The 14,285-nt window shown below is 44.0% G+C and overlaps 1 protein-coding gene across 1 annotated transcript in view; it reads left to right on the top strand.

The window, feature by feature from the left end:
- NTF4 (neurotrophin 4) overlaps positions 1 to 8,542 on the top strand; it is a 148,151-nt gene extending 139,609 nt beyond the window's left edge. Inside the window, exon 2 of the mRNA XM_078655156.1 lies at positions 5,642 to 8,542. Within this exon, the coding sequence (XP_078511282.1) occupies positions 5,663 to 6,376 (714 nt within the window). The 5' untranslated portion in view covers positions 5,642 to 5,662 and the 3' untranslated portion in view covers positions 6,377 to 8,542. The remainder of the gene's footprint in view (positions 1 to 5,641) is intronic.
- The last annotated feature ends 5,743 nt before the right edge of the window (positions 8,543 to 14,285 follow it).

Genomic DNA, 14,285 nt, shown 5'->3' with positions numbered 1-14,285 from the left:
AGACCAAGAGTCTCCAAGCCCATATCCATTAACAACAGTAGACTAGAAAAAACATCGGTGTACCCATACCTGGGCATTTTAGTGGAAGACACAATGATCTGGAGTAAGACAGTGGAAGCTAGAAACCTCAGTTTCCGTCGCGCAGTATCAGCATTAAGTGCGTTTTCAAGGAAACTAGGCAAACCAGCTCCAGCGGAACTATTAACGATATACTATGCAAAATGCCACAGTGTGGCCACGTACGGAGCAGGCATCTGGGGCCATGGATGTATCGACCAACTCCAGGTTACGGAGAACGCTGTTATCAAATACATCCTAGCTCTCCCCCAAAGCTCCCCGATCCTAGCCTCACATCGGGAACTGGGTATGGAATATATGACCGACACCATACGATGCCAGCCCATTCTACTGTGGCAGCGTATATGGTGTAACCCCGAAAGTCACATCACCCGTTCCCTCATCACTGAATGTCTCGGCCTAGCGTACTGGAAAAAAATACTTTGGCTCAATTACATTCACAAATTCTTTCTAGACCTTGACTGCGAGCACTACTTCCTCGAACCCCCTTCAATAGAAGATATCTCGAAGAAACATTTGAAGGAACTATGTATGGGCCACTTAAGGGAACTCCGCAACCAAACTGAGATTACCAAAAAACATAATGAAAAATCTCGCATATTGCAGACAGGGAAACTCATACAGCCATACCTGACATACTTCCTCTCAAACTATGAAAAGTTTTTAATCACAAGACTCCGGTTCAATCTTTTTTTCCGTCTGGTCTCATTTCCAGAAATGAAGAACTGGTCCAGAAAATTGACGAGTTGCCCCTGCGACGGAGTCTCTGAACAATCAACGATACATGTTGTCCTTTTCTGCAAGTACTACAGACTAGCAAGGAAAACATGGATTTTGCCCCTCCTCCGCTCAAGCGGTCTTAGACAATCACATTCAGCACTTTCTCACTTACAATCCCCGAAATCCCCGCATGAAGCAAAAATGATAGCGACCTTTCTTAAAATTGTAATATCAACTCGTCGCAAAGTCAACTTCTAAACTTGATTCACTTCTATAACAGTAACCCGCTTTGACATCTTTTGTTCGGTATAGCGATGCCAGTTCTGTGATCATTTGCACATTGACTTTTTTCCTTTTGACTATGTTATATTTCCCTGTTTTAAATGTACTTTTTATGATTATACAAGCCTATAATCGAATAAAAGTTGATGAAATGAAATGAGTTAATGGATGCAGTGGTCGAGATGGATATTGTTAGGGTGTAGTGGTGGTGGACTTAACATTACGGAAGGGAAAGGGCAGAAGTAATGAGGGAGCATAAGGAGAGCAGAATGTGAATGCAGTTTGTGGGTGAATGTTTAAGTCTTTCATTGTGAGGAAAGATTGATTCAGGGGTCGTTGTAAGGAGGAAATGAGCAATGCTAAAGGCTGGAAAACGGTTAGGAGGCAGAAGAGGAGAGGAAGACCAGTGCTAGAAAGAAGGGAACAGATAGTGGGACAGAGGTGTTTTAAGGCTTGGGAAAAGAGGGCAAATGCACAGGGTTGCTACCTTACAAGGGACCCCCTGGTAATGTAATATTTCTCTCACTTTATCTTACCTTTGTTGATTTTTTTATTTTATCACAACCTCACTACCTCAACTTCTGACTCGGTCTCACCTTTTAAATGGCCCCCAATATATAGTCACTGAAAAAAACAAAGGTAACAAGGGCGTTATAGTTAGGAAATAGAATTTAAAAAATCCTTATAAATTCACACAAAAAAGGTTACAGGGACGTTATAGTTAGATTCATATTTAACACACACACAAAATCATATAAATTCAGCAGCTATAGTTACCTGAGCTAACTATAACTTACAGCCCCGCAATGCACTGCTTATGACCTCACAGATTACATCATTCATGACATGGTCAGTGACATCACTGATGACATCTCAAATGACATCACTGATGACATCATCCACAGAACCACTCACATACCTGCTCACAGACCCACAAAACAACACACACACCGATTCTCACACCCCTACAACACTCACACACGCACTCACACACCCATACGAGTCACAAACCCACTCTCGCATAATAACATAATACGTATTTGTAACGTGCACGTTCACCCGTAGGCCTCTTGACGCTGAATAACTGATGTTTATTGTTACCCAACTCAATGGTACTCATTTTATTGACCTCAGAAGGATGAAAGGCTGTATGGACACACCTGAATTTGAACCTGTGAGCTTGAGGCGAACACAGAACCCTAAAGTGTATGTATAAGTTCACTAAGCCACCAAACCCAGCTATGTACCCACTCACACACAAACAAAACTACCCACAGTCCCATACAAGCACTCACACACCCAATTCAACACCCACACAACCACTCACAGACCCATAAAGTCACTCACACACCCACTTACACACCCACACAACCTCTCACACAACCACTTCCACACCCGCACAACCACTCATACACCCATACAATCACTCACACACCCATTCAAGCATTCATACACCCACACAGCTACTCAGACACCAACTTACACACCTATACAACCTCTCAAGCGCCCATACAAACACTCACACACCCAGAAAGCCATTCACAAACCCATTCACAGACCTACACAGCCACTCACATACCCACTGACAGACCGGTACAGCCAGTCACACACCCACTGACAGATCCATATAGCCACACACCCATACAGACACCCATTCACACACTGATACAGTCACACAGCCACTCATCTGACATATGTTAGAAAAAGTATCATTCATTAGTAGTACAGAAAGAATAGTAATTTAACTTATGCAGTAGCTTAATATAAATATTTAAGTCTCAGAAATGTTTACAAAATACTTACACTGACTGGATGATGTAATGCAATCTGTGAGGTCATAAGCAGTGCATTGCGAGGCCACAAGGTATAGTTAGCTCAGGTTACTAAAACTGCTGAATATCCATGGTTTTGTTCATGTGAAATCTGAGCCTAACTATAATGCCCCAATTAACTTTGTTTTTTTCAATGAATTTTCAAGGTTTTTAAAATTCTATTTCCTAACTATAACGTCCTTGTAACCTCCATTTTTTCACTGTATTTCTAAGTATTTTTTAATGTTATTTCCTAACTATAACATCCCTGTAACCTTTGTTTTTTTTAAATGTTGAAGGTTTTTTAATTTCATTTCATAACTTTAACATTTGAAGTGGGTGTGTGAGTGGCTGTATAGATTGGTCAGTGGGTGTGTAAGTGGCTGTGTGGGTCTGTGAGTGGGTGTGTGAATGGTTTTGTGGATGTGTGACTTGGTGTGTGTGTCTGTTGGTATGTATGTGGGTGTTTTTTAGTGTCTCTGGGCTTGTGAGTGGATGTGAGAGTATCTGAATTAGTCTGTGAGTGGGTGTGTGAGTGGCTGTGTGGGTGTGTGACTGGCTGTGTGAGTGTCTGTGTCGGTCTGTGAATGGTTGTTTTTGAGTGTCTCTCTAGGCCTGTGGGTGCGTGAGAGTGTGTGAGTGAGTCTGAGAGTGGCTGTGTGAGTGTCTGTGGGTATGAGAGTGACTATTTCGGTCTGTGAGTGGGTATTTTTTGAGTGCCTCTCTGGATCTGTGAGAGGGTGTGAGAGTGTCAGAGTTAGCCTGTGAGTGGGTGTGTGAATATATATATATATATTTTTTTTTAATTCGCGGAGTTACACGAGCCAGCGCTGAGCGCCGCATGTGCTCTGGGGATCTTGCATGTCGGAAACAATATGTTTTTAGGCGACTTCTTACCTAACATATCTACTTTTGCTACCTCTGCTATAGAAATATGGGGTCAGGAATCCTCTGCCCTTACCCCTTTATCTGTGTTTTACACGCTACTGTTCAGCCCCAGGGACCGTTTCCTAACAAATAAAATGGCGGCTGCAACTTTCATCTCAGGTTGCAGCTAGCCAATCAGGGCCTTACTGTGGTGCTTGGAGCAGTGGATCTGCTGAGGGTCCGCATTTCTATATATCTATATTTCTTTTTCCTTTAATATCCCCAAAACTACTGAACAAGATTTACACCAAATAACAAAAAGGTCACTTTCTGAACCAAGACCTACCTTTCTGCCAAATTTGGTGTAATTCCATCCAGCAGTTCGGGCTGCAGTCATTTTCAAAATCCCTACGGGAAATTGCATGAGGAAAAAGCGTTTTAGGACCCCCCCTTTTTCTCAGCCCATTCTTGCCGAATCACTCCGAAACCTTCAACACAGTAGGTGAACTGAGCGTCGTACTAATTTTGAAACATTTGTGCATATTTGTCACAGGGTGCCAAAGTTATTTTCAAAACAAAAATACTTTTCCTATATATATATTTTGCAGGCCTAAATGAGTAGAAATTCGGCAATAATATTCAAACTGGTTCCAAACAGGAGGCCCAAAATCCGTCTGGCAGTGACCCCAAAAATTATAACGATGGACTGAGTGGGGGAGAAAGTTTAGAGGGAAATATGTTAAGGAGTTGTTAAGGTTAGTAGACATGCAAGTACAAGAAGAGCATGCTAGAAAGGGCCTTTGGGTTGTCAGGCTATGCTGGCACAATGAGAGACTGTCCTAGGCCCAGTGAGTTTGTGGTGACCCACAACAATCCTCAACTCCCTTCTTCTCCACAGCGCGCCCTTCCAAGCAACTAAAGTCCCAGTACATTGTGCTAAGCTCTTAGCACACATTGTCCCTCCGCCTTGGTGCTGCCTTCCTGGGAGGGGAGCTGGGGCTTTTCATCCATTGGTAGATCGCTATCTGTGTAAAACTGAACCACATAACCTGCCTCTCACTTCCTTTGTAGTCCACCCAAGCACAAAAAGGCCTGTGTAGAACAGCATTTGGCAGAATTGCGCCAATTATCTATGTCTGGGCAGATTATTCACAAGGAGACAAAGGAGCCCTGCCCGGGCTTAGCCAGCTTTGTGTCGCCGAGGAACAAGATTCCTTTCTATGCACAAATAAAGCGATCGAGCTTTTGTCCAGAGCGGTTCTTCCTGTGCTGCTTTCATCTTCACAATTCTCCAGGATAGAAAGCAGGAGGATCTTATGGGCGATGCCATCTTGTGCAACATGTTAGTTTATTGTGAGTAATCTGTGATGTCTTCTGGGTTTACGTTCGGGAGACCTACAGGAGCTTTCTTTATAAAAAAAAAACAATAGGGGCAGCAGCTTTTGCCTTGCAGGGTGAACCTTCATTGCCTTTGCTGCTGTAGCATAGAGGTGCTTCCTGGTGACTGCTCCTGCAGGTTTAAGAGCGAAGGTGATATCACGGATTACTGACAGCACATCACACAGCACTGAAAGAAGGTACAGAGAAGATGCAGCTCCTACTTCCCCATAGTGTACTTCAATGTTAAAGAGAAAAGATTACATTCAGGATCAAAATTAAAGACTAAAGAAAGCCCTTGATTATCTGTCTAGAGGAATTTGACTTTGAATCTCACAATCAAACTCAGCCAATGCTGCTAATTTAGTTATGTTCCCCTGTGTTGGTATGGTCTTCTCTTGGTTAATTAAAATGACTGCCTTAACCCTGTCTGCCTTATTTTTAATTTGACCTTTTGGCTATTTGGATGTTGTTTAACCATGTGCCTGTTTTTTGCTTTTCTTTAGCTGTCCGAGGTGGATTAAGTAATGATCGTCCGCCTCTATGCCATGGTGATCTCGTACCTCTGTGCCATCAGCGCTGCCCCCCTCCAGACTCAGGACGCACCCCAAGAGTATGGCCCCCGGAAATTTCTCAATGGCACTGCTGCTACCAAAAACGACACAAACCCAACTGCTGTGCTTCATCTGGATGGAATGCTTCAAGACTTTGACCCAAAATACCCGGACATGACTCACCCAGAGTGGGACTTCTATTCTCCCCGGGTCACCCTCTCAAGCCAGGAGCCCTCAGGCCCCCCACTTTTGTTCCTGATGGAGGAACCATCCGTCCATCCTGATCTGGCCAATAGGACTTCCCGGGTGAGGCGGGCTGAGCCCTCTGACCACATCAGTCCCTCGCGGAGGGGGGAGCTTTCTGTGTGCGATAGCATGAACATCTGGGTTACGGACAAACGCACTGCTGTAGACATACGCGGCAATACAGTGACAGTTCTCTCTGAGGTTCAGACCTTGACTGGACCACTCAAGCAGTACTTCTGGGAGACCAAGTGCAATCCTTCAGGCAGTACCACCAGTGGCTGCCGTGGGGTGGACAAGCGCCACTGGACCTCAGAGTGCAAGCCCAAGCAGTCCTATGTGCGCGCCCTCACCATGGACAGTGAGAAGCTGGTGGGCTGGCGCTGGATCCGCATCAACACAGCCTGCGTCTGCACCCTGCTGAGCCGCAATGGACGGACGTAGGGCTGGGCAAGCCAGAGAGGACCAGGATGCATCTGACACACACCTTCCTTTGAAGGCGGGTGGGTGCATACAAAGTGAAACCTCAGACTCATTAAAACTGTACAAACACAACACAAAAACCAACCTCATCCATTAAGCTACTCAAAGTCACCATTATTCTATTTGTAAATATTATATATATTGAGAAATGTAACTTATTGTTATCTGTTTTTTTATGGACTGCATGGAAGCCAGAGGTACCTACCCCAACGTGTACGTCTTTCCCTCCTTATTTCCTTTCTTCCCTCGTTCTCCTGAGTTAATGACTCCCTTTAAAGTGGCTGAGGCCGAGTCCTGTCCAGACCCCCCAGTGGACAACTCATAAGACTCTCTCTGCGACTCTCTTTAGGCAAAGTGTTTTCCTAGATTCAAATCTGCATCTAAATGCCCCTTGCGCCCAATTATGTCTTAGCTTCGCTTGCTGTATACACCTCTCCTAGATCAGCGGTCACCGGGCATTAACGGGGATTACATCACACAGTAATAACAAGGCAAACTGCCTAAAACAGAAGATAAAAGCAAAACAATGCGTACAGAATAACTTACAACCTAAGAAATGTTCCACATCACCACATATTTAAATTTCACAAATATAGAAGGAAGACACCATGCGGTGTTGACTGACTGTCAACAACTTTTTCCAATATGGTCATCGGGCAAGAATGAGCTAAATACTTGTTTAAAAGTTGGGTAAATGTACCGCAAAGAACAAAGATGTATGTCAGTCAATTTCCTCTCTAGGCCAGTCTGAGCAAAAATTGACTGTCAATTCCATGTGGAGTTATCTCAGAGCAGTTCCATACCTTTATTGGCCTCTACTCAGCCAGAAGTCATCTGCTACATGATAGCTGCAGGCTAACCCTAAAGCCCGGAGACGGGACTGATTCCCTAAGTCTGATTGTGCCTGTTTTTTTTTTGTCGCTACAGGTGTGTGCAGTGTCTGTCTGGCTCTTATCCCCAGATTACCTTTCCCTGAACCATTTGTTCAAAGGATCCTATCCTTGCCATTTTCAGTCTGCACATGGCAGTGCAATTTCCTTTATTCATGCTTGGCTACACTATTTTACTAATTCTCTATTGGGGATGTTTTCATAACCAGAATCATATGGCCAGTACATGTGGCATCCATGATGTGCTGGCATGTCAGGCAGCCACCCCAACATCACTGGGACCTTGGCAAGTGTAGTAAAGGAAGATACACAGTCCAGCTGTATAGTTAGATAATCCTTTATTGTAGATTCCTTCTAGGATAGATGAGTAGGAGAAGATAGGAAGTTTAGGTAAAACCCCACCAGGAGCAAGCTCTAAGCAGCTCAGCCTGAGTTGATCAACTGACACTGTGAGCCAGAGAGAGGCACTGTGAACCAGAGAGTCACCCAGGCATTCTATGATGTCATGAACATTCTATTCAGTGAAGAACAGCAGAGAAGTAGTTCACTACACATCCTCTTTCCTTAGGGAATGACAGAAGAATAAAAAGAAAGATAAACAAGATACTGTTCTTCTCTGCATAGACTGTACTATGATATCTGTGACATCATAGAATGCCTGGCTGTCCCTCTGGCTCACAGTGCCTCTCTATAACTTACTGTGGCAGTTGGTCATCTCAGGCTGAGCTGCTAACAGCTGGCTCCTGGTGGGGTCTTACTTCTATACTTAATATCTTGGAAGGAACTTACAATAAAGAATCTTACCTTCACAGTTGGACTGTGCATCTTTCATTTACCACAGCAAGCAGGCTCGGTTCTAAGGAAGGGGTGCTCGTCTCGGGTTTTTCCAATCAATGGCTGAAAGCTCACCTTTGCCTTTACAAGCACCAACGCTTCTCCCGTGCTCATAGATACAGGAAACTGGATAAATGTAGATAATTGCCCATACATTGGAGAGCTTTTCAATATTTCACACTCTTTAGGATTGCCCTTACCTCTCTCTTGCATCCCTCTTACTACACGTTTCTATCGCCCTTTGTCCTTTATTTATTTCCCCTCTTCTCCAGCCTCACTACATGCAGTCATGCTAGTAACTTATTTTGTGTTATAAATTGCAGAGTCGTGCTGCCCTCGGTACATATCTGTTGTTTTTACTCTAAGGAGCTTCTTCCGAAATTGCAGAAAAATAAATGAGGAAAAAGAAATGGCTTCTATTTTGTACTTTTCCTGATGTGTTGGTCTCTTTTTTTGAGGAATGTTTAAGGTGTTCAGTTGGCTAGTGAGCAAGATACTGGTTGGGATGGAGGGAGAGAGCAGGAAGGTAGTGAAATAAAGAAAGTGATAAGATGAACATATCCAGCTGTCCTCTGAATTATCGGTATCACCACCACTCTCACCTGGACACTATCGCCCATTGGCCAGTTCATACCTTATGGCAACTTTAATTAAGCTACAATTAAAAAACACATCTACCTTAAACATTTTAATATTTAGTGGGAGAATGCGAATTCTAGGACCACCTCATTGCAGAATCTTTGTTAATTTTAGGATAATTTATTAAATGTGCCATGCCTGCAGACACTGGGGGCAGTATGCTGGACTAATGTTTCCCGAAGACCGTATATTCCAACACAAAAACAGAGTCCTTCAGAAACAATGCTGTCCCTTTCATGATTCTGCATCTTCCTAATTCAGCTTTCCAAGGAAAAGCTAAACTCAAGTTTGATAAGATACTTATCAAAGGCATCACCTGTGACTAGCCTCGAAGACCTAGCCTCGCTGTCTCTGAATTGCAAGCAGTTACAAGCCATCGAAGAGCTAAACCGCACAGCTCACCTAGTCCATGTAACACTCAGAAGTTGGAGGAAAGCAAAATAAAGTGCTGATATTAAATTGATATTGATGACTTAAGGCCAACACGCTTTTAATCGCTTCACTCTCTTTTGGCAAAAGTTAAACACTGCTCCAGCACACACTACCCTGAATCTACCACATCCTCATTAAAAGTCTTCTTTAATATTGTCTACTACTTCTCTTAAAATAGTCAACAGCAAAAACATGATGCTCCCACTGGGTACTCGTACATGAAAACGTATCATTTGATGTTGGTAAATCCCCATCAAACTAGTCTAGCTAAAGTTCTAAAAATGTACCTTACAATCCAGTCAACTTGTTCAAAAGAGAATCCACACTTCTCTCTTACAAGAAGAGCCCCCATAACTTGGGACGAAGACATACAAAGCAGTGCTGGAAAAAAAATTCCAGCATGAATGTGGAAAATATGCTTAGTTGTAAAGTACCATCTTTGGAAAAATGAAAAAAAGGTTGTAACAATTCATTTAAAGAACAGACAGCCACACACATATAAACTAGAACTATGAGCCTTGCGTCAGTTTAAACTGTAGGTCAGGGACTTCTACTCTTTCATTTCTGAATTATGATTGTTTTAATATGACAATAGATGCCTGGCCATCCGTGATCTCTTATCTGCTTTTGGTGCAGCTTTCTCTGATATGTTGAGTGCCTCAGGGACCAATCTTATCGCACCACATACTCAAGAAGAACAAAAAGCTGGCGAGGACTCTGATTGCAGCAGGGTACCTGTATGTCTTTACCATCAGGTATTTTGTCTGGATGGTATTAGTAAGCAGAAACCCTTACTGTCCAAACTTCCGTGCTGGCTGGCGTCCTTTTACTGAAATGTGAATCTGAGTAGAGCAATACTACTTCTCCTCTACTCTGGTAACGCCAATTAAATGTTCTACCAGACGCCTAGGGAGCACATCAAACAATGTACCCTCAAAAAGATACTTGCATTCAACTATCAGGGAAAACATAAAAATGCAAAATCACATAGGTTTAAACTGGATATAGATCAAATACCAACACATTTGAGCAGGAAGACAAAGGCATCAATAGCTGGAGGAGACTTCTGGTAAGTCATACACGTTTCAGAGCTGTCTTTTCTAGATAGTGGAAAGTTTCTTTTCACCAATTTGTCTAAAACCTGCCTTGTACATCTGAAACTCTAACCTTTTTTTAAAAATCTTTTTTTTCATTTTAACAAAATTAGGAAGACATTCCATGTACAGGTTGTTAAGGATCATACATTAGGAGACAGTACCACAAGCACAAACGTTCCGTGACCTGCAGGTAATTCCCCCCTCGGTCTATCGAGGTCTGGTTGACCGAACTGTAAAAGTAACATTTCAACCCCCTAAGATTACCCTCCCCCTTGAGCTTCCATGATAGGTAACCTTTAAGTGACTGTCACCACAGATCCCGTCCCTTTTAGAGTCATTATATTCCTTATAACTCCCATGGGTCCAAACCCAGCCGACATTTAGGAGGATGTCCCTCTTCGCTACCCTGGGTCTTATGTACGCGTCCTGGAACCCTGACGTAAGGCCCCTCTCTGGAAATGTGTATAGGTGATTAGGCTCCAGGTCATCTCCGCCCATGCTGTTAGGGTTTCTTGTGCCTTAAGGTCTCTTCGTGTTGTCCTCATATGTATCTCTTCCACCCCTGCCCATTCTTCCAAGTATCCCTAGCTGGTGCGCAGGGAATTATCCAATTAATTGCAAGTTGCTTTTTTGCAATAAGAAGGCCTAAAATAAATTATCTTCTACTGAGCTTTTTTTTGGGATTCTCAGGGAGAAGACCTAGTAGACACACCCTCACCAGCTGTGGAATCTTGCAGCCTCTGGTTTCCCGCAGCTGATCCAAAATTTCGGCCCAAAAATGATAGACTACGGGGCAGTGAGAGGTCATGTGCAAAAAATCAGCTGTTTCCAAATGACATCAGACACTTTGAGTCTTTGGTGGGGTATATGTCATGTACACGTTTGAGGGAGAAATAGGTCTTGTGTATATAATTATATTGGATTAATTTAAAGTGGGCACTCACCAACACTCTTTTAACCCCTGTATGCATTTTTAGCCAATCCCGTTAAGAAAATGGATCATCAACATGGCGGTGCCAGACATCCTCTATTCGGAGGGGTTGCCACTGTTTATCAGCTCGTAACGCAGTATAAATGCATCATTAAGTTATGACTTCCAGCCATCTCTAGCAATGTAACCAGTGTGTGCGTGCACTCTGGTGCCTCCGGAAAAGGTGGCCCAAATTTGTCTCGCATTTGCCGCAATCTTTGTATATTGTAGGAATTGGCTTGTACCCAAGTTAAATGATTCTAGGAACTCTTGCAAGGAAATAAAGCAATTCCCAGGGTATAAGTCAGATAACATTAAGCAGCCACCCTTCTGCCATTTATCTATAGCCATTGTGTGTGTGATTTCTGCGAAGGGTACCAGCAACTATATATCAATGTCTGAGATGGATGGGGCTCTTCTAAGTATGAGTCTGACCCCTCTCTCCCATATTCTCCCCATGTGTTGTATCACATGGGGGCGAGTCAGCGGAGTCCTAGCACCCTTCATTAGGATCTCCCTCAGTAGTTATCCGGGATGGGTTTCCTCCAGCAAGTTTGGGTCCCAGTTTGGATCGCTGTTGAGACAATGAACCACATATTGTAGTTGTGCTGAATAATAATATATTTTAAAGTCCGGAACTTCCATGTCCCTCTTCTACCACTCTGACCTCAAGGTAGCTAGACTCACCGTACATCTCCTACCCTGCCAAAGAAGTGACATTTGTCTAGCTTATCAAATACTGTTCGCGGGAGCTCATAGAAGGTGTCCTGCATTACGTACAGACAGCGTGGGAGTACTACCATTTCGAGAAGTGCTATTTACGCCATTAGGAATAGTTGGAGGGAGTTCCAAAATGGTATGGATGATTTTAACCCGGCAATAACCCTCCCACATTGAGGTCAAACAATTGCTTTTCATAATGTGCAATATTAATACCTAAGTATTTAAAGTTGACTATCTCCCATCGGAGCCCAAGATCTGGCAGCACTTCTACTGGATGGTTAGCTCAAAGGCCCAGCGGGAATACTGTTGATTTTTGAGCATTTACTCAAAGTCCCGAGATATCCCAGAATTCCCGCATCACCCACAGAAGGATTGGGACCGAAACTTCAGGCTGGTGGAGGTAGACCAAGGCATCATCTGCATTCAGCAAAATTATATATTCTGTATTACCCACAGGAATTCCCAAACCCTGGAGGGTCTGCCGGACTTCACAGGCCAGGGGTTCAATTGCAATGGAAAAAAGCAAAGATGACAGGGGACATCCCTGCCTTGTTCCCCATATAGGCATATTGCTTTTGAGACATATTGTCCAGTCCAGTCTGTATCCTCGCTCCCCGGCTGCCTGCTGTGGCAGTGCGTATACCTCACGTAAATGGGCCGTAAAGACTAAGTTGATATTGTTTTATAGCAATAAGAGAGAGAGGGAAGATAACACTCTTAATCCCCCGGATACGTTTTGTAAACAACAAAAGGTGATAAGTTGATATCGTGCTATGTCCTCACCACTCAACCTTCGTGATCCCTGATAGCTAGGATTGGCTCTGGGGTGGACTGTTGTCTAATCAACTGTGGCAGCATTCTGCATCTTTGTCCCCTTCCGCATACCAATGTTGTCTAACTTTTTTTTTGTTTAATTTTTCTAGCTGGTCCCAGAGCTCACCCAGTTTCTATTTCTGACGAACCCACGCTACTCTGTTGGAAGCTGCTTTGGGGAGATCCTTTGGGGAGATCCTGTTCAAGTTCTTCTAGGGATTTTTCTTGTTTGGCTAAGTCTGTTTCAAGGGTGCGACAAACCCCCACCGTCATTGGTAGACAAACTCCCCTGAGAACTACCTGCACTACTCTGTCCTCTGTCATCCTGCAGATCTCTGTGAAGTAGTGAGTTAGAGATGTGTGTAAAGTATTTTTGAATACCCGGTCTAGCAGGGTCTCAACGTTCAGTTGCCACAAGGGGACCCTGGGAAGTCGCCTATCAAGGGAATAGGACATCAACAGTGGGGAATGATCGGAGATGTATTGGGCCAGGTATTGCACATCGCCTATACGTTGTATCGCCGTCGTTTTATAAAGAAATAATCTAAACTACTATAAGTGGCAGTGGCTGGAGTGAAGCAGGATTAATACATGTGTGCAGGTGGCGAAGACACCATATATCAATCAGGCCCAGGTTTTGCTGTACGTGGGGTTTAATTCCCATCGTAGGAGGCGACCTATCCATCGCCTCACTTAAAGGATAGTTGAAGTCCCCGTCCTTGACAATCTCGATGTTGTGGGCTATCTGTGTGGCCTGAAGCGCTGAACCCAGGAAGTCCCAGTCATCTGCTGGGCCGGACTGGGAACCAAAACCGGCCCTAGCAAAGTGCTCGGCCGGCCCCCTGCCCCCAACTCCCCCCCCCACACAGGGAGTGGGGGGGTGCGACCGAGCCCTTTGCCGGTTTTCGGCCGATTTTGTTACAGGGGGCAAAAACGGCCCTGTAACAAAACCGGCCCCAAGGGGCCCAAAACCGGCCCCCACCCTTGCGGCGCACCGGGGGATTGCCTGGTGCCCGCAACGGCCAGTCCGGGCTTGGTCATCTGTGTTCGGGGTGTAAATGTTAAGACATATAGGATGTGCATCTGGTGTTCCTTCTAGTATTATGTATCTGCCCTGGATATCTCTCACTACTTTAAAGGCCTAGAATGGGGTTGCCGGTGCTATCCGAATGAAAGCTCCCCTTGCATATCCTGAGTAAGATGTAGCACAAAGTTTACCTCGCCATCTTCGCTTTAAGGACTATCACCCCACAAATGCGTTTCTTGCAAAAAAGGCAATTGTTACTCCATAACGTTTACAATTGGTAATTATGTGAGTGTGTTTTGTTGGGTTGTTTAGTCCCTCACGTTCCATGTTATGAGTTTATAGGACGTTACTTTATCTTCCCCTGGCATAGTAATCAATTGTACCTCTTAAATTATGTGTATTGACTCTAGAGAATATCGGTGTAATTCTATCAAGAAGCTTCCCA

The sequence above is a fragment of the Lissotriton helveticus genome, chromosome 7 (genome assembly GCF_964261635.1).
Source record: "Lissotriton helveticus chromosome 7, aLisHel1.1, whole genome shotgun sequence".
NCBI lineage: Eukaryota > Metazoa > Chordata > Amphibia > Caudata > Salamandridae > Lissotriton > Lissotriton helveticus.
The sequence above is the reverse complement of the archived record's forward strand: the minus strand, read 5'-3'. Positions and strand labels throughout refer to the sequence as shown.